This window comes from Ranitomeya imitator, chromosome 5, assembly GCF_032444005.1.
Source record: "Ranitomeya imitator isolate aRanImi1 chromosome 5, aRanImi1.pri, whole genome shotgun sequence".
Lineage (NCBI taxonomy): Eukaryota > Metazoa > Chordata > Amphibia > Anura > Dendrobatidae > Ranitomeya > Ranitomeya imitator.
In genome coordinates this window covers 535266957-535288573 of record NC_091286.1, presented here as the reverse complement: position 1 = coordinate 535288573, position 21617 = coordinate 535266957, and the positions used below count along the sequence as shown (strand labels likewise).

Genomic DNA, 21617 nt, shown 5'->3' with positions numbered 1-21617 from the left:
CAGCCAATGAAGGTAAACGCAGAGTGTGGGCAGCGTGATGACATAGGTCCTGGTCCCCACCATCTTAGAGAAGGGCATTGCAGTGATTGGCTTGCTGTCTGCGGCGTCACAGGGGCTATAAAGGGGCGTTCCCACCGACCGCCATGTCACTGCTGCTGATCTGAGCTTAGGGAGAGGTTGCTGCCGCTTCGTCAGAAGCAGGGATAGCGTTAGGCAGGGTCCATTAACCACCAAACCGCTTGTGCTGTAGCGATTTCCACTGCCCAACACCACCTTCGGTGTGCAGGGACAGTGGAAGCTACATTTTTTTTTTTTTTCCCTCAGCGCTGTAGCTCATTGGGCTGCCCTAGAAGGCTCCCTGATAGCTGCATTGCTGTGTGTACGCCGCTGTGCAAACAAACTGCTTTTTTCAAAGCACAAATCCTCTTGTTCCTTCCTTTCTGCACAGCTATCTTTTTGGTTTGTACACACTTTTTATTTAATTTGTGCATCAGTCCACTCCTTATTGCTGCCTGCCATACCTGGCTGAGATTACTGCAGGGAGATAGTAATTGAAGGACACTCCCTGTTTTTTTTTTTTTTTTTTTGTGGGAGATTAAGATTGACATTTCTGCTAGAGTGCCATCCCTGTCTGTGTCATCTCTCACTCAGTGGGCCATAGAAAGCCTATTTATTTTTTTGCTTGATTTTGGTTCTAAAATCTACCTGAAAAAATCACTACATCAATCAGTGGGAGAAAAATATTGGCCTCAGGGCTTGTGTGCCACTCCTGACTCCTGTGTGCATCATCACTCACTCAGTGGGCCATTGAAAGCCCATTTTTTTTTTTTTTGCTTTATTTGGGTTCTAAATTCTACCTGAAAAAATCAATAAATCAATCAGTGGGAGATTAATATTGGCCTTTGGGCTTGTGTGCCAGTCCTAAGCGTGCCATCTCTCTCTGTCTCTCAGATAGTGGGCCATAGAAAGCCTATTTATTATTTTTTTATTGGGTTTATAAATTTTCCCTGGAACAAAAAAAAAAAGTGGGAGATAAATATTGGCCTCTGGGCTTGTGTGCCACTCCTGACTCCTGTGTGCGTCATCTCTCACTCAGTGGGCCATAGAAAGCCTTTTTTTGTTTTATTTGGTTTCTAAATTCTTCCTGAAAAAATCATTTTATTCTATTTTTTTTTTCCTAAAGTCTCCCTGAAAAAAAAAAAAAAAAAACAAATCAGTGGGAGATTAATATTGCCCTTTCTGCTTGTGTGCCAGTCTTGACTCATGGGTGTGCCATCTCTCTCTCTCTCTCCAATTGTGGGCCATAGAAAGCCTATTATTTTTTTTAGCTTGATTTGGGTTCCAAAATCTACCTGAAAAAATCACTACATCAATCAGTGGGAGATAAATATTGGCCTCTGGGCTTGTGTGCCACTCCTGACTCCTGTGTGCGTCATCTCTCACTCAGTGGGCCATAGAAAGCCTTTTTTTGTTTTATTTGTTTTCTAAATTCTCCCTGAAAAAATCATTTTATTCTATTATTTTTTTTTCCTAAAGTCTCCCTTAAAAAAAAAAAAAAAAAAATCAAATCAGTGGGAGATTAATATTTACATTTGTGCTTCAGTGACAGTCCTGCGTGTGTGGCATCTCTCTCATTTGTTGCCACCAACAACAGAGTGTGTAACATTGTGCCTGATTTTCATTGTGGTCTCACTCACCTGTAAAGGGGTAGCTAAATCATACTGAAGTTATAGCTCACCGTGTAATTTGTGTGACAGCAACAAATACCGTTAGTTTGTTTACGTTTTTAAAACAATGAGGAAGTATGGTGGAAGAGATCGTGGCCGGGGGCGTTCATTGTCAGCTGGTAATGAGGGTAGTGGTAGTGGTGGAGCATCAGCTGGTCGTGGGAAAAAAAATATTGCACCTAAGTCTGGAGCTGTGGAGCCAGGTTCGTCGTCTGGCTACACAAGGCCTCGAACGCTCCCTTTTCTGGGAGTAGGAAAACCGCTTTTAAAGCCGGAGCAGCAAGAGCAAGTTTTGGCTTATCTTGCTGACTCAGCCTCTAGCTCTTTTGCCTCCTCTCGTGAAACTGGTAAATGTCAAAGCAGCGCGTCGTTAGTGGATGTTCACGGTCAGGGACAAGTCGCTTCCTTGTCCTCTTCAGCAAAAACAACAACAGAGAAGAATGCAGCAGGCGACACAACGGGTTACTCCATGGAGCTCTTTACACATACCGTCCCTGGCTTAGAAAGTGAAGCAGTTAACAGTCCATGCCCATTACAAGTTGAATCTGACATGGAGTGCACTGATGCACAGCCACAGCCAGACTACTATGCTGGTCCTTTGACTCAGACCACAACATTGCCCTCGCAGGGTGCTGATCAAGAATCAGACCCTGATGAGACTATGTTGCCCCATCACGAACGCTATACCACCGACCGACACGGTGACACAGACGAAGTTGCACACGAGCTACAAGAAGAGGTAATAGATGACCCAGTTCTTGACCCCGATTGGAAGCCATTGGGGGAACAGGGTGCAGGCGGCAGCAGTTCTGAAGCGGAGGAGGAGGGGCCGCAGCAGGCATCAACATCGCAACAGGTTCCATCTGCCGGGCCCGTATCTTGCCCAAAACGCGTGGCAAAGCCAAAACCTGTTGGAGGACAGCGTGGCCATCCGGTTAAAGCTCAGTCTGCAATGCCTGAAAAGGTATCCAATGCTAGAAAGAGTGCAGTCTGGCATTTTTTTTAAACCACATCCAATTGATCAGCGCAAAGTCATCTGTCAAAAATGTTCAACTGCCTTAAGCAGAGGACAGAATCTGAAAAGTCTCAATACAAGTTGCATGCATAGACATTTAACCACCATGCATTTGCAAGCCTGGACTAACTACCAAACGTCCCTTAAGGTTGTAGCACCCTCGGCCAATGAAGCTAGTCAGCAACGCAACATCCCTTCCGGCAGTGTAGGGCCACCATTTTCCGCACCACCTGCAGTATCTGTGCAGGTTTCTTTGCCAGGCCAAAGCAGTCAGGGTCAGGGAATCACCAGTTTCGTAGTAGGAAACACTGCATCTAGGGCACCGGTGGCAACAATACCATCTCCCACCGTCTCTCAGTCTGCCATGTCCAACGGCACCCCCGCTAGTTCCACGATCTCCAGCTCTCCAGTCCAGCTCACCCTACATGAGACTATGGTTAGAAAAAGGAAGTACTTAGCCTCGCATCCGCGTACACAGGGTTTGAACGCACACATAGCTAGACTAATCTCATTAGAGATGATGCCCTACCGGTTAGTTGAAAGCGAAGCTTTCAAAGCCCTGATGGACTACGCTGTACCACGCTACGAGCTACCCAGTCGACACTTTTTTTCCAGAAAAGCCATCCCAGCCCTCCACCAGCATGTTAAAGAGTGCATCGTCCATGCACTCAGGCAATCTGTGAGCACAAAGGTGCACCTGACAACAGATGCATGGACCAGTAGGCATGGCCAGGGACGTTAGGTGTCCATCACGGCACACTGGGTAAATGTGGTGGATGCAGGGTCCACAGGGGACAGCAAGTTTGGGACAGTTCTGCCTAGCCCACGGTCTAGGAAACAATTGGCTGTAGCCGTTCGCACCCCCTCCTCCTCCTCTTCGTCCTCCTGCAGAAGCGAGAGCTCGTCCACAGACCGCAGTCGCACAACCACTCCATCCGCAGCTGCCGCTGTTGCAAACCAGGTCTCCCATTATGGGGCAGCTACTGGCAAACGTCAGCAGGCTGTATTGGCTATGAAGTGTTTGGGCGACAACAGACACACCGCGGAAGTTCTGTCCGAGTTCTTGCAGAAAGAAACGCAGTCGTGGCTGGGCACTGTAGATCTTGAGGCAGGCAAGGTAGTGAGTGATAACGGAAGGAATTTCATGGCTGCCATCTCCCTTTCCCAACTGAAACACATTCCTTGCCTGGCTCACACCTTAAACCTGGTGGTGCAGTGCTTCCTGAAAAGTTATCCGGGGTTATCCGACCTGCTCCTCAAAGTGCGTGGACTTTGCTCACATATCCGCCGTTCGCCCGTACACTCCAGCCGTATGCAGACCTATCAGCGTTCTTTGAACCTTCCCCAGCATCGCCTAATCATAGACGTTGCAACAAGGTGGAACTCAACACTGCACATGCTTCAGAGACTGTGTGAACAGAGGCGGGCTGTTATGTTTTTGTGGGAGGATACACATACACGGGCAGGCAGTAGGATGGCAGACATGGAGTTGTCAGGTGTGCAGTGGTCGAAGATTCAAGACATGTGTCAAGTCCTTCAGTGTTTTGAGGAATGCACACGGCTGGTTAGTGCAGACAACGCCATAATAAGCATGAGCATCCCCCTAATGCGTCTGCTGATGCAAAGTTTGACGCACATAAAGGATCAGGCGTCTGCAGCTGAGGAAGAGGAAAGCCTTGATGACAGTCAGCCATTGTCTGGCCAGGGCAGTGTACAGGACGAGGTAGCGGGCGAAGAGGAGGAGGAGGACGAGGAGGATGATGGGGATGATTATATTTTTAATGAGGAAGCTTTTCCGGGGCCACTGGAAATTGGTGGCGCGGCAAGGCCGGGTTCTGGTTTTTTGAGGGACACAAGTGACGTGGATTTGCCTGAAACTGCCCCTCAACCAAGCACAACCGCAGATTTGAGAACTGGAACTTTGGCCCACATGGCGGATTATGCCTTACGTATCCTCAAAAGGGACACACGCATAACTAAAATGATGAATGATGACGATTACTGGTTGGCCTGCCTCCTTGATCCTCGCTATAAAGGCAAATTGCAAAATATAATGCCACATGAGAACTTGGAACTAATATTAGCAACCAAACAATCAGCTCTTGTTGACCGTTTGCTTCTGGCATTCCCTGCACACAGCGCCCGTGATCGTTCTCACACGAGCTGCAGGGGCCAGCAGACCAGAGGAGTTAGAGGGGCAGAAATCAGAAGTGGCGTTGGCCAGAGGGGTTTTCTGACCAGGTTGTGGAGTGATTTTGCTATGACCGCAGACAGGACAGGTACTGCAGCATCAATTCAAAGTGACAGGAGACAACATTTGTCCAGTATGGTTACAAACTATTTTTCATCCCTTATCGATGTTCTCCCTCAACCGTCATTCCCATTTGATTACTGGGCATCAAAATTAGACACCTGGCCAGAATTGGCAGAATATGCATTGCAGGAGCTTGCTTGCCCGGCAGCTAGTGTCCTATCAGAAAGAGTATTCAGTGCTGCAGGTTCAATACTAACAGAAAAAAGGACTCGTCTGGCTACCCAAAATGTAGATGATCTAACCTTCATTAAAATGAACCACAACTGGATTTCGAAATCTTTTGCCCCACCTTGCCCGGCTGACACCTAGCTTTCCTATGAAAAGGTCTTGCCTGTGGACTATTCTGAATGCCTTTTCCAATCTCGTAATTTTCTGCACCTGATTGTCCAGCATACGACATGTTTACACCTCACTAAATGGCCAAACTCCCCACACGGGGCCGTGGTATCGACACTTGGCGACAGCACCCGTGAGAGTGCAGTTTGTCTGAAGAGGTGGGTGAGCCCGCTTTTGGTCGACGGCACTGCCACTGGGTCCCTCCTAGTACAATAAAGTGTCTCTGGCGGTGGTGGTGCGCACCCAACGTCAGACACACCGTTGTAATATGAGGGGCCCTGGGCCTGTACCGCCGGCCACAAGACAGTTTCCCCCCACCCCAGCTCAAACAGTGCTCTACCACTTGCAAAATTATCTCACAGCTCCACCAATGTTTAGTCTATGCGCTGACATCCTTCAATGCCTGCCACTGACAATACCATTGTATTGACATTTTTGTTATGTTAGGCCTTCGATGCCTGTCTGTGGTCACTCCTTCCACTAGGCCTCCACTGACCACACCACTGCTGCCCGTGTACCCCTGGAACCAATTTAAAATTGCCTACAGCCATGTGTTATTATTTTAGGCCTTCGATGCCTGTCTGCGGTGACTCCTTCCAGTAGGCCTCCACTGACCACACCACTGCTGCTCGTGTACCCCTGGAACCAATTTAAAATTGCCTACAGCCATGTGTTATTATTTTAGGCCTTCGATGCCTGTCTGCGGTCACTCCTTCCACTAGGCCTCCACTGACCACACCACTGCTGCCCGTGTACCCCTGGAACCAATTTAAAATTGCCTACAGCCATGTGTTATTATTTTAGGCCTTCGATGCCTGTCTGCGGTCACTCCTTCCACTAGGCCTCCACTGACCACACCACTGCTGCCCGTGTACCCCTGGAACCAATTTAAAATTGCCTACAGCCATGTGTTATTATTTTAGGCCTTCGATGCCTGTCTGCGGTCACTCCTTCCACTAGGCCTCCACTGACCACACCACTGCTGCCCGTGTACCCCTGGAACCAACATCAGAAAATATAAAAATAAGTATTTTGCTTATAAAAAAGAAAATACTGGAGAGATATCAAATGCAGACATTTTAACATTAAAAACAAACACATACAACAAAAATCTGGTACAGTACTAAAAATGGCCACCAGCTACAATAACTTTCTCATGCAAGTAGTTAACTGAAAGGTTTTTTCAATTTTAAACACGGATATGGCATCCACCGAGTGTTGTCCTGTTGCGTCTTCTTTATATTATTGCCAAGAAGATGCAAAACAATGAAAATAATAAAATCATTATTTACCAAAAAATAGAGTAAGTCAAAACCACATTGCAAATAAACATTCATTACAAATAAAGAAGCAGGGCGCGTCCGAGGGTGAGTATATACCTAATAAGAATATAATCACCCTCGGACGCGCCCTGCTTCTTTCCGACAGCCTTCCTTCCTAATAATCAGCCCTTCCGTGGTGTAGAGAGAGGGTTTGTTACACTCCAAGGTGTTCCCCAGGTTGCCTTTCCTGAGCTTCGATCTTCCGGCTCTCGTTTAGTAGTTGTTGGAAACTACGCTGCATTAGGCCTACAAATTGGGTATGGGGTGTAGAGAGATGGTGTGTTCCACTCCAAGGTGTTCCCCAGGTTGCCTTTCCTGAGCTTCGATCTTCCGGCTCTCGTTTAGTAGTTGTTGGAAACTACGCTGCATTAGGCCTACAAATTGGGTATGGGGTGTAGAGAGATGGTGTGTTCCACTGTAGAGAGATGGTGTGTTCCACTCCAAGGTGTTCCCCAGGTTTCCTCGCCAATGCTTCGATCATCATGCTCTCGTTTAGTAGTTGTTGGAAACTACGCTGCATTAGGCCTACAAATTGGGTATGGGGTGTAGAGAGATGGTGTGTTCCACTCCAAGGTGTTCCCCAGGTTTCCTCTCCATTGCTTCGATCTTCATGCTCTCGTTTAGTAGTTGTTGGAAACTACGCTGCATTAGGCCTACAAATTGGGTATGGGGTGTAGAGAGATGGTGTGTTACACTCCAAGGTGTTCTCCAGGTTTCCTCTCCATTGCTTCGATCTTCCGGCTCTCGTTTAGTAGTTGTTGGAAACTACGCTGCATTAGGCCTACAAATTGGGTATGGGGTGTAGAGAGATGGTGTGCTACACTCCAAGGTGTTCCCCAGGTTTCCTCTCCATTGCTTCGATCTTCCGGCTCTCGTTTAGTAGTTGTTGGAAACTACGCTGCATTAGGCCTACAAATTGGGTATGGGGTGTAGAGAGATGGTGTGTTACACTCCAAGGTGTTCCCCAGGTTTCCTCTCCATTGCTTCGATCTTCCGGCTCTCGTTTAGTAGTTGTTGGAAACTACGCTGTATTAGGCCTACAAATTGGGTATGGGGTGTAGAGAGATGGTGTGTTACACTCCAAGGTGTTCCCCAGGTTTCCTCTCCATTGCTTCGATCTTCCGGCTCTCGTTTAGTAGTTGTTGGAAACTACGCTGCATTGGGCCTACAAATTGGGTATGGGGTGTAGAGAGATGGTGTGTTCCACTCCAAGGTGTTCTCCAGGTTGCCTTTCCTGAGCTTCGATCTTCCGGCTCTCGTTTAGTAGTTGTTGGAAACTACGCTGCATTAGGCCTACAAATTGGGTATGGGGTGTAGAGAGATGGTGTGTTCCACTGTAGAGAGATGGTGTGTTCCACTCCAAGGTGTTCCCCAGGTTTCCTCGCCAATGCTTCGATCATCATGCTCTCGTTTAGTAGTTGTTGGAAACTACGCTGCATTAGACCTACAAATTGGGTATGGGGTGTAGAGAGATGGTGTGTTCCACTCCAAGGTGTTCTCCAGGTTGCCTTTCCTGAACTTCTATCTTCAGGCTATCATTAAATTGTGGTTAAACGGAACAACTGCATTTGGCGTACTAGTTGGTTTGGGGCCTACTATCGGTGTCTGCCGCTCCTTGCTGTTCTCCTGGTTTCCTGTCCTGAAATTCCGTTTTCAGGCGCTCGTTAAGTAGTTGTTAATGTTAGACTGCATTTGGCCTACTAGTTGGGTTGGGGCCTACTATCGGTGTCTGCCACTCCTTGCTGTTCTCCTCCACTGAACAAAGCTGTGCCGCCTGTTTACTACTGTTGCCAATTTTGAACTGCATTTCGACTACTTACTGATTTGGGCCTACTCTCTGTGTCAGCCTCTCATTCCAGTTGTCCTCCACTGCAATGCCCCCTGATTAGTCCTGTGTTACCAATTTTGAACTGCATTTAGCCCACTTTATTCTTTGGGCCTATATCTGTGTTTCCTCCTCATCCTGCCCATTGCCCAGCCAGTGATAGATGAGTCTGCTGGTACATTGACCCATAACGCAACATTTCCCGTGCACGCTACACTGCAAGATTGTGACCCTGCTGAAAGTCAGGTCCCCCTTCCCGCATACCATACCACCTTACACGGGGACAAACAGGAAGGTGCAGATGAAAGTGCAGGTTCCTTCATCAGGTGAGGGGAGGAATACTAGTTGGCGATGTCACTGGCACAGGGCCTCTCATGGTACGCAAAAGTGTTGCTGCCGGTGGGAGGCGCCCCCGCCGTGCAAACACACCGCTGTACTTTGAGGGGCCCTGTGCCAGTGCCAATGCCAACGAGTGGGCCCCCCCTGCTTGCTCAGGTTCACAGCACTTGCAAAGTTGAAATACTTACCTCTCCCTGCTCCACTGCCGTGACGTGGTCCAGATTTCCTGGGCCCACTAATTACTTGAACCAGCCCTACCCACCACAACTTTAGCCAAATGACCCCCAATTTCAAATGCATTCCAATTATTATAAGGTAAATTACGCTTGACAAGCTTCATTAAGAAGAATGGATGGTTTTGACATTAAAATGGGCACTCTAGGTGTTTTCCTGGCCCCCACTCACTGCCGACTATGCTGCCCCATTGACTTGCATTGGGTTTCGTGTTTCGGTCGATCCCGACTTTACGTCATAATCGGCCGATTTCACTCGACCCGACTTTTGAGATAGTCGGGTTTCGCAAAACCCGGCTCGACTCTAAAAAGGTCAAGGTCGCTCAACTCTACTTGTGATGGCTCCCGGCTGCTGAAGGATGAGGATAGACCACATTTATTAAGGAACTCTTTCTTCTTAATGAGTTTGGTGCATTTTGCTCCACTGCACAGTTCATGATTACTGATGTGCAGAACTCCACTGGTGATGAATCGGCGCTGAAGTCTGTTTTGTCATGTGTTTAGTAAGCAGTTATGAAATATTTATTTAACTCTGAAAGTGAATCCTTATTTGGCAATGAGGAACATGGGGATTTATAGTACTGAATTACCCAAAAGATAAACATTTACAGTCCGTACCAAGGAGTCCAAGCTATTGTCAACTGGATTTGATCTACTCCTTCTCTTTCCTCATCCACAATGAGCAGATGTAGCAAAGCTATGATGTTTGTGTACAGATAAGACAACTCGCTTGGCGGGTTTGTCATCTATAGAAAACTTGAATTAATCTAATACTTATCTCTCTTATATCTACATGTTAATCTGCAATTACAAAGTTGCTAGAATTTCTACTAAAGTACACAAATGGTGATCAATTTAAAAACCATACGGCTAATTTCATGCTAGCGGTAGAAAATTAGTGAAATTGCTCATTGCTTTTCAGTATGTGGTTATGAGCACTTATTTGCTTATTGCACATTGATTTTTTTTTACAGGAGAACCCAATATTTTATTTTAAATTGAGTTATGCAAATGTGATCAAATAAATGGTATTCCTCATTATTCTCCCCTAGATAATCCAGCACTGACACAATGGCCAGCACGTGAGAAGCTCTGGAGAGGGACAGATGCACACACGAAATAGGGCAATACCGTCTGTTAATAGATAGGTATAAACGATGGTAGCACTCACCTAAAGGTGTACTGTGCAGTCACAACACCTATAAAGGCGTGGAAAGCTGCTGTTGATGCCCAGTCGCTGTAGTAAAGGTTTTTTTCCAGATGTTTAATAGTAAAAATGGAAACTAGCACCTTTAGGTGGGCTGCACTGTGGGAATAAAGAACCTTGGGATTCCAAATAGATTTTTATTAATAGCAACTTATTTCTGCTTTGAACTGGTGTCTTTCTGAAGGTATAAAAACCAGTTAGTATTAATACAAGCTGATTTGGGATCCCAAGGCTCTTAATTCCAACAGCACAGCCCACCTAAACGTGACAGTTTCCATTGACTACCAGCATGTTACATACTTAAAGGGAACCTGTCACCCCCCATGGTGTTTTTAAGTAAAAGGGCCATCTTCAGCAGCACTAAGGCTGCATTTTGTGAAGGTGGCTCTTATGCTCAGTATCCCTAGGAATGCTGAAATAATCACTTTAATAAATTGCCTGCCATACCTCTATTGTGTCCCGGAGGTACTGTATATCTTCTTCCCCAGGTTCATCTCCCTCTTGCGTCTGTGTGCCACTTCCTGTGTTCAAAATACATGCCCGGCGCCTGCGCTCTGCCAACATTTCTCAGGCATGTGCCGTGCGTGCTGCCCGTGAACTTACATCAGGCGAGAAATTGTTGGCAGAGAGCATTCGTCGGGCATGTATTTTGAACATAGGAGGCGATGCACAGACGCAAGAGGGAGATGATTGTTGTCTCGGAGGTGGTTGACACCGGAGGGAGAAGACATACCTCTGGGACACAATAGAGATAAGGCGGGCCATTTATATCAGTGATTATTTCAGCATTCCTAAAGATACTAAGCATAAGAGCCACCTTCACAGAATGCAACCTCAGTGCTGCTGAAGGTGGCTCTTTTACTTAAAAACGCCCTGGGGGAGGTGACAGGTTCCCTTTAACTGGTAAAAAAAGAAATAAAAAAAGCTCATTTGATTACTGAGGACACATTGCTCCCCTTCGCAGTTAAAATGCCCATTTAGTGCCTCTGTAGTCTAGTAATGCAACTTTAGTACATTTGCCTTACACACAGTGATCCTGCACCCTTGGGGCCCTCCTGCACAGAATAGTATAATAAAAATGTAAATATAAGAAAAATGCTACACGCCTACTACTGTTCTTTTGAAGAAAGATCATTCATCAGGCCTCTTATGCCCCTACAGAGGGCGGCTTGGCGCAGACATGGCACTAATATATGCTGGCATCCCAATGTGGGAATGAATACTGGAGCATGTGTACGACTACTTTTTGTACAACTTTTGTATTCAATGGCGTCTGTCCTAAAGATGTAGATAAAGTTGAAAGTTGTGCTGGGCAGCCTGACTCCCAACTAGCTGATCCCTGCTACATTCCTACCTTTTAAGCTATCCACAGTACAGAAGTCCTAAAATGACAAAAATGGGGTCCAATTTAAGAACGATTTTTCAGAGTGGTAGAATATTAGAGAATCTTACCTGTAAACATAAAATCTACTGTATTAATGTTGCAGTCCTCTGGCTGGGTGGCTAGTACTGTTGCTTTGCACTGCTGAAATTATATATCACAGGTCATATGACTGGGTTTGTGTGGGTTTCCTCCCATAATACATAGACATTGTGAGCACCAGTGGGGACAGTGATGATGTCTGTAAAGTGTTAGAAAAATACGGTACTTATATAGCACCATCATATTCCCTAACTATATACAACTTTTTTCCCCCAAATTTGTGCGGAAACTGGTGGTGCATCTTCTAGTCTAAATGTAGCTTACCAGGAGGGGATGGAGGCAGTGGAGCAGAGTCATAGGAGGCAGGGTTGCTTCTGCAGGAAGCTGTAGCTGAAGGAGTGGGGTGATACTGCAGGCTCTGGGCTGGCAGGAAGGGGGAGTCTTGGCGGTGGGAGGCTGCGAGCCCTGGGCTTCAAGAAAATTTTTGCGGTGAGGCAGGAGCGGAATCCCCACTCTGTACATCGATTTCCCAATGGTGGGCTTCAGAAAAACAGACACTGAATGCGATGCATGTGCAGAATAAGATCTTGGCTCGTCATTTTACTGTCTGACAATAAAAAGGTCACACAATCTCTCAAAGGGTATGGATTCATTAGAGCATACAAGGATTAAACTTATTAAAGGGAGTCTGTCAGCAGGATTGTGCTGAGTAGCCTACAGACAGTGTCAGGTCGGTGCTGTTAAACTGATTACAATGAAACTTGAGTTGATGAAATGCTTCTTGTGGCTGTTATTCAATCTTTATTTTCAGTTTTGCGTTAATGATATGCTCGCGCTCTTGGGCAGCCTGTGGGGGGGAGGGGGGTCTTTAGGTCTTTTAGAGATCATTTCATCTTCAGCTTGCTTACCTATTCACATTAAGACTAATTACAACCAGGGGTGCCTAAACTTTTCTATATCACTATATACCCTTGAAATAATAAGTATTTTCTTAAGGGTATGCAGCGCCCGCCAGGACAGTAGGGTACTTGGTACCGGGCCAGTTTCTTAAAGGGATGTGTCACGGCAGCAATGACCTAGTCCGTTGCCCTGGGCATTCAATAAAATATGAAAGAGGGGAATAGAGTTTATGGCATAAGTGCTAATGATGCCACCTGTGGTACTCGGCCAGGGATGGCTGACGCTGCTTAAAGGGGTCCACTGGGGCTGATGGTATTGCAGCAGAGTTGGTATAGCTCCCCACAGGTAGAGCTTAGTCCCCGGGCTCCTGATGTAGTTGGTAAGGGATGATAAATGGTGAAGTGCAGGAAATATTTGGAGGACACAGAATTTGCAGTTTCTTTACCTTTTTTACTGGTGAAATTGCCATCCAGGACAAAGATTACAGGTGATCTTGGATATCCGGGTACCCTGGAAGCAAATCGGAATCCCTCTAGCCAGATGGGGCTGGAAGCCTTCCTTTCTGTGCTGAATTCTGGGTTCTTGATGCATTAGCTTTCCTCAAGTCCCTCTCTCAATCTGTCCCTCAGGTGGAACTCTACCCGCATGGCAGGCAGCTCGAGCCTTTTTACAGGAGTCCCTTTCTCGTAGTGACTCTGGGCTCTTATCTGCTGCTGTTCCTTCGGTTGTCTGTTGAGGCCAGGAGACATGCAATCTCCTGCCTTCCAGTTTCTGCTGTGGGGCATACAGTTCCCACACAATCTCGGACCCCTATGTCCGGTTTCTTGTGCTCTATCCTGGGAGTGAGCTCAATCGCAACTCCTCTCCCAGTTTCTCTCTCATTTGCTTCTTCTCCATTCACTGTCTCACACAGACTGACTCCTAACTCCTCCTTCAAGCCAGAACTTATAGGAAAGCTACCCTGAAACCGGGTTTAGAGTTCCCCCTTCTGGCCTGGAGTCAGGAAAGTGTTGTATGTGTTACCTGCTAAGTGAATTCCTTCTCACTTCCAGGCATGGCATCACCCTCCCCGGGAGGCAGGTAATACCACTGTGGCATCCGGACTCCTGGGATGCCACAGGTATATATTTAACTGAATGGTGTCAGTGACAGAGGCATTTGGTGAGCGCCGGCAAAGGGACGCACTACTTTCTTGATAACGGTGTGTCATTTAGTTGCTTCTGAAGACCCCTGTGTCTGTCAACGGTATTCCTGTGAAAGCCAGCCCATTGCTAGCATTCATAGAAGACTATCATTTTTGCTGTAAACAGCAATGATGTGGCATTGCTGTATATAGCACAAGCGAACAGTTGATTGCTGGTTCAAGTTGTCTAAGGAGATTAACAAATGCATTAAAAAAGTAAATAAAAAAAGTTTTGAAAAAGATGAAAAAAATACATCCAGATATAAAAGTTAAAATCCCCCTTTCTTCTCCTTAAAAAAATAAGAAAAAAAAAACGTAAAAATTACACTTTTGATATCTCCAGGTTCATAAGTTCATTATAACAAAATTGATTGATATAAACGGTGTGACAAGAAAAAAAAATCTAAACTCCAGAGTTCAATATTTGTCGACTGCCACAACAAGAGTAATGTAATAAGAGGTGATCAAAACATTGTATCCACACCAAAATGATATCAATAAATACATTGGTTCTGGGCTCTAACAAAAAAAATGGAAAAAGAAAGTTAAAGCTCTTTCAATTAAGGGAGGCAAAAATGAAAGTGTAAAAAAAAGAAAAATAATAAAAAAATTTAAAAAAAGGCGAAAAATTTACTAATTGAGGACCGGACAAACATTGATAAGTCAGGTGACGTTCCTTCACTTTCCATCTGTTCTTTGTCTCTTACAGCCCTGCCCAGACGTATTCTGGTTTCCAGTTCTTTCAGAGGTGGCTTGTGATGAACTTGTAGAAGAAATGGAGCACTATGGCGAGTGGTCTGGATCCGGACACACAGTAATAATTTCTTTATCATATTTTTGTTTTTCTACCAAATTTATTCAAGACAATTGTAATTTTTTTTAATTCATTGTAATTAGGATAAACGTATTGCTGGCGGTTATGAAAACGTTCCTACAGATGATATTCACATGAACCAGATTGAGATGGACAAAGAATGGCTTCACTTCATTAGAGAATATATTGCTCCAATAACACTGAAAGTCTTTGCTGGATATTACACAAAAGTAAGAATTACAGTAGTTGAAGAGCATACAATAAATGTCAGAAGGCTGATAAATGTGTCGCTGATTCATTGCCTCCTATATGACAGCTATTCACTGCATTCACAATATATTGCAAACATAAGGAACATGGACCGGAATGTAAAATCGAATAATTCCACAACTTCATACAATAATCGATTAAGAATAATTATGAGACCAAACCTTGAACTGAATTTTTTTTTATTATACTGTATTTGCATATCTGAAATATTGTGTAAGGTCTTCAGTTCTTCAAAGCAAAGTAGTGGGGCCTTTAATTTATTTAAATCAATAATGTGCAACTTATTTTATTAATCTAGGTAGGCGGCAACAAAATCTCTAAATGCAAGTTAACAATGCACAAGCCCACAAAAATATAATCTAAATTCTGTTACTGTAGAGACCATGGTGTGAAAAATAATGCAATAATGTGTATGTGTGTGTATATATACAGTTAGGTCCATATATATTTGGACAGAGACAACATTTTTCTAATTTTGGTTACAGACATTACCACAATGAATTTTAAACAAAACAATTCAGATGCAGTTGAAGTTCAGACTTTCAGCTTTCATTTGAGGGTATCCACATCAAAATTGGATTAAGGATTTAGGAGTTTCAGCTCCTTAACATGTGCCACCCTGTTTTTAAAGGGACCAAAAGTAATTGGACAGATTCAATAATTTTAAATAAAATGTTCATTTTTAGTACTTGGTTGAAAACCCTTTGTTGGCAATGACTGCCTGAAGTCTTGAACTCCTGGACATCACCAGACGCTGTGTTTCCTCCTTTTTGATGCTCTGCCAGGTCTTCACTGCGGTGGTTTTCAGTTGGTGTTTGTTTGTGGGCCTTTCTGTCTGGTTTAGTGAAATGCATGCTCAATTGGGTTGAGATCAGGTGACTGACTTGGCCATTCAAGAATATTCCATTTCTTTGCTTTAATAAACTCCTGGGTTGCTTTGGCTTTATGTTTTGTGTCATTGTCCATTTGTAGTATGAAACGACGACCAATCAGTTTTGCTGCATTTGGCTGGATCTGATCACACAGTATGGCTCTGAATACCTCAGAATTCATTCGGCTGCTTCTGTCCTGTGTCACATCATCAATAAACACTAGTGACCCAGTGCCACTGGCAGCCATGCATGCCCAAGCCATCACACTGCCTCCGCCGTGTTTTACAGATGATGTGGTATGCTTTGGATCATGAGCTGTACCACGCCTTCGCCATAGTTTTCTCTTTCCATTATTATGGTAGAGGTTGATCTTGGTTTCATCTGTCCAAAGAATGTTCTTCCAGAACTGTGCTGGCTTTTTTAGATGTTTTTTAGCAAAGTCCAGTCTAGCCTTCTTATTCTTGATGCTTATGAGTGGCTCGCACCGTGCAGTGAACCCTCTGTATTTACTTTCATGTAGTCTTCTCTTTATGGTAGATTTGGATATTGATACGCCTACCTCCTGGAGAGTGTTGTTCACTTGGTTGGCTGTTGTGAAGGGGTTTCTCTTCACCATGGAGATTATTCTGCGATCATCCACCACTGTTGCCTTCCATGGGCGCCCAGGTCTTTTTGCATTTATGAGTTCACCAGTGCTTTCTTTCTCAGGATGTACCAAACTGTAGATTTTGCCACTCCTAATATTGTAGCGATTTCTCAGATGGGTTTTTTTCTGTTTTCGCAGCTTAAGGATGGCTTGTTTCACCTGCATGGAGAGCTCCTTGACTGCATGTTTACTTCACAGCAAAACCTTCCAACTGCAAGCCCTACACCTCAAATCAACTCCAGGCCTTTTATCTGCTTAATTGAGAATGACATAACAAAGGGATTGCCCACACCTGTCCATAAAATAGCCTTGGAGTCAATTGTCCAATTACTTTTGGCACCTTTAAAAACAGGGTGGCACATGTTAAGGAGCTGAAACTCCTAAACCCTTCATCCAATTTTAATGTGGATACCCTCAAATGAAAGCTGAAAGTCTGAACTTCAACTGCATCTGAATTGTTTTATTTAAATGTTTATAACCAAAATTAGAAAAATGTTGTCTCTGTCCAAATATATATGGACCTAACTGTGTGTGTGTGTATATATGTATATATGTATATATATATATATATATGTGTGTGTGTGTGTGTGTGTGTGTGTGTATATATATATATATATATATGTGTATATATATATATATATGTATATATATGTATATATATATATATATATATATATATATATATATATATATATATATATATATATATATATATATATACATATATACATATACACACACCAGATGGTGGCCCGATTCTAACGCACCGGGTATTCTAGAATATGCCTGTCCACGTAGTATATTGCCCAGCCACGTAGTATATTGCCCAGCCACGTAGTTTATTGCCCAGTCACGTAGTATATTGCCCAGTCATGTAGTGCGTTACCCGCGATCCGTTACCGCTGGCATTAACCCTGTGTGAGCGGTGACCGGAGGGGAGTATGTAGCGGGCGCTGACTGCGGGGAGTATGGAGCAGGCGCCGGGGACACTGACTGCGGGGAGTATAGAGCGGGCGCTGGGGACACTGACTGCGGGGAGTATGGAGCGGGTGCCGGGGACACTGATTTGGGGAGTATGGAGCGGGCACTGTGACTGCAGGGGAGTAGGGGAGGGACTAATTGGACTGTGGCCGTCGCTGATTGGTCGCGGCAGCCATGACAGGTAGCTGGCGAGACTAATTAGCGACTTGGATTCCATTACGGACAGAGGCCGCAACCAATGAATATCCGTGACAGACAGAAGGCAGAAGGACAGAAAGATGGAAGTGACCCTTAGACAAGTGTGTGTGTGTGTGTATATGTGTATATGTGTATATATATATATATATGTATATATGTATATATGTATATGTATATGTATATGTATATGTATATATATATATATATATATATATATATATATATATATATATATATATATATATATATATATATATACATACGTATGTATATATACACAGCAGCACATGTATATGAATCTAGGCCATGTGAAAACACAGACAAATATTCGATATGAATCATACTACTCAAAAATATTTTCATAAAAATTTTTTCAAAAATTTTTTTTTCATAAAACTTAGTTATAGATAAAATGAAGATTCTTAGCGCATAAATTGGCCAATTCATGTCACTCTGGGCTAAACCTACAATTTATGGGCAAGTAGAGATGATTACCGCCACCTGCAAGGTCAATGGGAGGAGTGCTGGTTGGTTTTTTTTTCTTTGTTTAGTGTATGGATGTGGCTGCATCCAGACTGATCTTGCACTCCTCCCATTGACCTTGCAGGTGGCGGTAATCATCTCTACTTGCCCATAAATTGTAGGTTTAGCCCAGAGTGACATGTTTGTCCTAAGTTGTAGGCTGGTGGCCCAAGAGTGGCATGTACAGTAGAGTAGGACCCATCAGAGGGAGATCACCATGCCGTGGTTGATGGGCACACATGAATTGGCCAATTTATGAGCTAAGAATCTTCATTTTATCTATAACTGTAAGTTTTATGAAAAAAAATTTTATGAAATAGGCAGTGTAAGCGGTTTATACCTTGTGGGAATAAAAGGACTAGAAATAGGAAAAACCCAATGTGGCTAAACAAAGAAGTAAGACAGGCAATTAACAGTAAAAAGAAAGCATTTGCACTACTAAAGCAGGATGGCACCATTGAAGCTCTAAAAAACTATAGGGAGAAAAATACTTTATCTAAAAAACTAATTAAAGCTGCCAAAAAGGAAACAGAGAAGCACATTGCTAAGGAGAGTAAAACTAATCCCAAACTGTTCTTCAACTATATCAATAGTAAAAGAATAAAAACTGAAAATGTAGGCCCCTTAAAAAATAGTGAGGAAAGAATGGTTGTAGATGACGAGGAAAAAGCTAACATATTAAACACCTTCTTCTCCACGGTATTCACGGTGGAAAATGAAATGCTAGGTGAAATCCCAAGAAACAATGAAAACCCTATATTAAGGGTCACCAATCTAACCCAAGAAGAGGTGCGAAACCGGCTAAATAAGATCAAAATAGATAAATCTCCGGGTCCGGATGGCATACACCCACGAGTACTAAGAGAACTAAGTAATGTAATAGATAAACCATTATTTCTTATTTTTAGTGACTCTATAGCGACAGGGTCTGTTCCGCAGGACTGGCGCATAGCAAATGTGGTGCCAATATTCAAAAAGGGCTCTAAAAGTGAACCTGGAAATTATAGGCCAGTAAGTCTAACCTCTATTGTTGGTAAAATATTTGAAGGGTTTCTGAGGGATGTTATTCTGGATTATCTCAATGAGAATAACTGTTTAACTCCATATCAGCATGGGTTTATGAGAAATCGCTCCTGTCAAACCAATCTAATCAGTTTTTATGAAGAGGTAAGCTATAGACTGGACCACGGTGAGTCATTGGACGTGGTATATCTCGATTTTTCCAAAGCGTTTGATACCGTGCCGCACAAGAGGTTGGTACACAAAATGAGAATGCTTGGTCTGGGGGAAAATGTGTGTAAATGGGTTAGTAACTGGCTTAGTGATAGAAAGCAGAGGGTGGTTATAAATGGTATAGTCTCTAACTGGGTCGCTGTGACCAGTGGGGTACCGCAGGGGTCAGTATTGGGACCTGTTCTCTTCAACATATTCATTAATGATCTGGTAGAAGGTTTACACAGTAAAATATCGATATTTGCAGATGATACAAAACTATGTAAAGCAGTTAATACAAGAGAAGATAGTATTCTGCTACAGATGGATCTGGATAAGTTGGAAACTTGGGCTGAAAGGTGGCAGATGAGGTTTAACAATGATAAATGTAAGGTTATACACATGGGAAGAGGGAATCAATATCACCATTACACACTGAACGGGAAACCACTGGGTAAATCTGACAGGGAGAAGGACTTGGGGATCCTAGTTAATGATAAACTTACCTGGAGCAGCCAGTGCCAGGCAGCAGCTGCCAAGGCAAACAGGATCATGGGGTGCATTAAAAGAGGTCTGGATACACATGATGAGAGCATTATACTGCCTCTGTACAAATCCCTAGTTAGACCGCACATGGAGTACTGTGTCCAGTTTTGGGCACCGGTGCTCAGGAAGGATATAATGGAACTAGAGAGAGTACAAAGGAGGGCAACAAAATTAATAAAGGGGATGGGAGAACTACAATACCCAGATAGATTAGCGAAATTAGGATTATTTAGTCTAGAAAAAAGACGACTGAGGGGCGATCTAATAACCATGTATAAGTATATAAGGGGACAATACAAATATCTCGCTGAGGATCTGTTTATACCAAGGAAGGTGACGGGCACAAGGGGGCATTCTTTGCGTCTGGAGGAGAGAAGGTTTTTCCACCAACACAGAAGAGGATTCTTTACTGTTAGGGCAGTGAGAATCTGGAATTGCTTGCCTGAGGAGGTGGTGATGGCGAACTCAGTCGAGGGGTTCAAGAGAGGCCTGGATGTCTTCCTGGAGCAGAACAATATTGTATCATACAATTATTAGGTTCTGTAGAAGGACGTAGATCTGGGTATTTATTATGATGGAATATAGGCTGAACTGGATGGACAAATGTCTTTTTTCGGCCTTACTAACTATGTTACTATGTTACTATGTTACTATGAAAAAATATTTTTGAGTAGTATGATTCATATCGAATATTTGTCTGTTTTCACATGGCCTAGATTCATATACATGTGCTGCTGTGTTTCTTTATATCTATATGACACAGCTTGCAGCTTGCATGTGTTCACATTGGGAGTGCTGGTTGGTTTTTTTTCTTTGTGTGTGTGTGTATATAATAATAATAATAATCTTTATTTTTATATAGCGCTAACATATTCCGCAGCGCTTTACAGTTTGCACTCATTTCTCATCGCTGTCCCCGTTGGGGCTCACAATCTAGGTTCCCTATCAGTATGTCTTTGGAATGTGGGAGGAAACCGGAGTACCCGGAGGAAACCCACGCAAACACGGAGAGAACATACAAACTCTTTGCAGATGTTGTCCTTAGTGGGGCTTGAACCCAGGACTCCAGCGCTGCAAGGCTGCTGTGCTAACCACTGCGCCACCGTGCTGCCCGATATATATATATATATATATATATATATATATATATATATATATATATATATATATATATATATATATATATATATATATATATATATATATATATATATATATATATATATATATATATATATATATATATATATATATTTACACACATATGTCTGCAAGTATATATGTATTAGTCGTTTCTATTTGTTATTGTATATTTCCGTTTGTCAGTGGGGCATTATTCCAAAGGAGTATTCTGCTTCTTGGGTTCTTGACGATTCACTATGATCCATGAGGGAAGATGGAAGCAGAATTCCATTGCAGCATGTTTAACAGTGTTTCTTTTTTTCTTTTCTAGGGACATGCATTGCTTAATTTCGTAGTGAAATATACTCCCGATCGACAGTCATACTTGAGACCTCATCATGATGCTTCAACATTTACAATCAACATAGCACTTAACACAAAGGACACAGACTTTCAGGTATTTTTTCTCTTTGAGGATACATATCGAACAAGTTCCAAGAAAATTTAGTTTTATTAAAAGCCGCTGTGTGGCTGATGAGACATGAAGTACTTTATGACAGCCATTTAGATGACTAGATGCATCACGAATGTTCCCCATCCTGCTGAGTCC

At 43.5% G+C, this 21617-nt stretch overlaps 1 protein-coding gene across 2 annotated transcripts in view; it reads left to right on the top strand.

The window, feature by feature from the left end:
* PLOD2 (procollagen-lysine,2-oxoglutarate 5-dioxygenase 2) overlaps positions 1 to 21617 on the top strand; it is a 267967-nt gene that overhangs the window by 242878 nt on the left and 3472 nt on the right. For both annotated transcript variants that reach the window (XM_069727592.1, XM_069727591.1), the window contains 3 exons: positions 14534 to 14638; positions 14722 to 14868; positions 21339 to 21464. In XM_069727592.1, coding sequence (XP_069583693.1) covers positions 14534 to 14638; positions 14722 to 14868; positions 21339 to 21464 — 378 coding nt within the window. The remainder of the gene's footprint in view (positions 1 to 14533; positions 14639 to 14721; positions 14869 to 21338; positions 21465 to 21617) is intronic.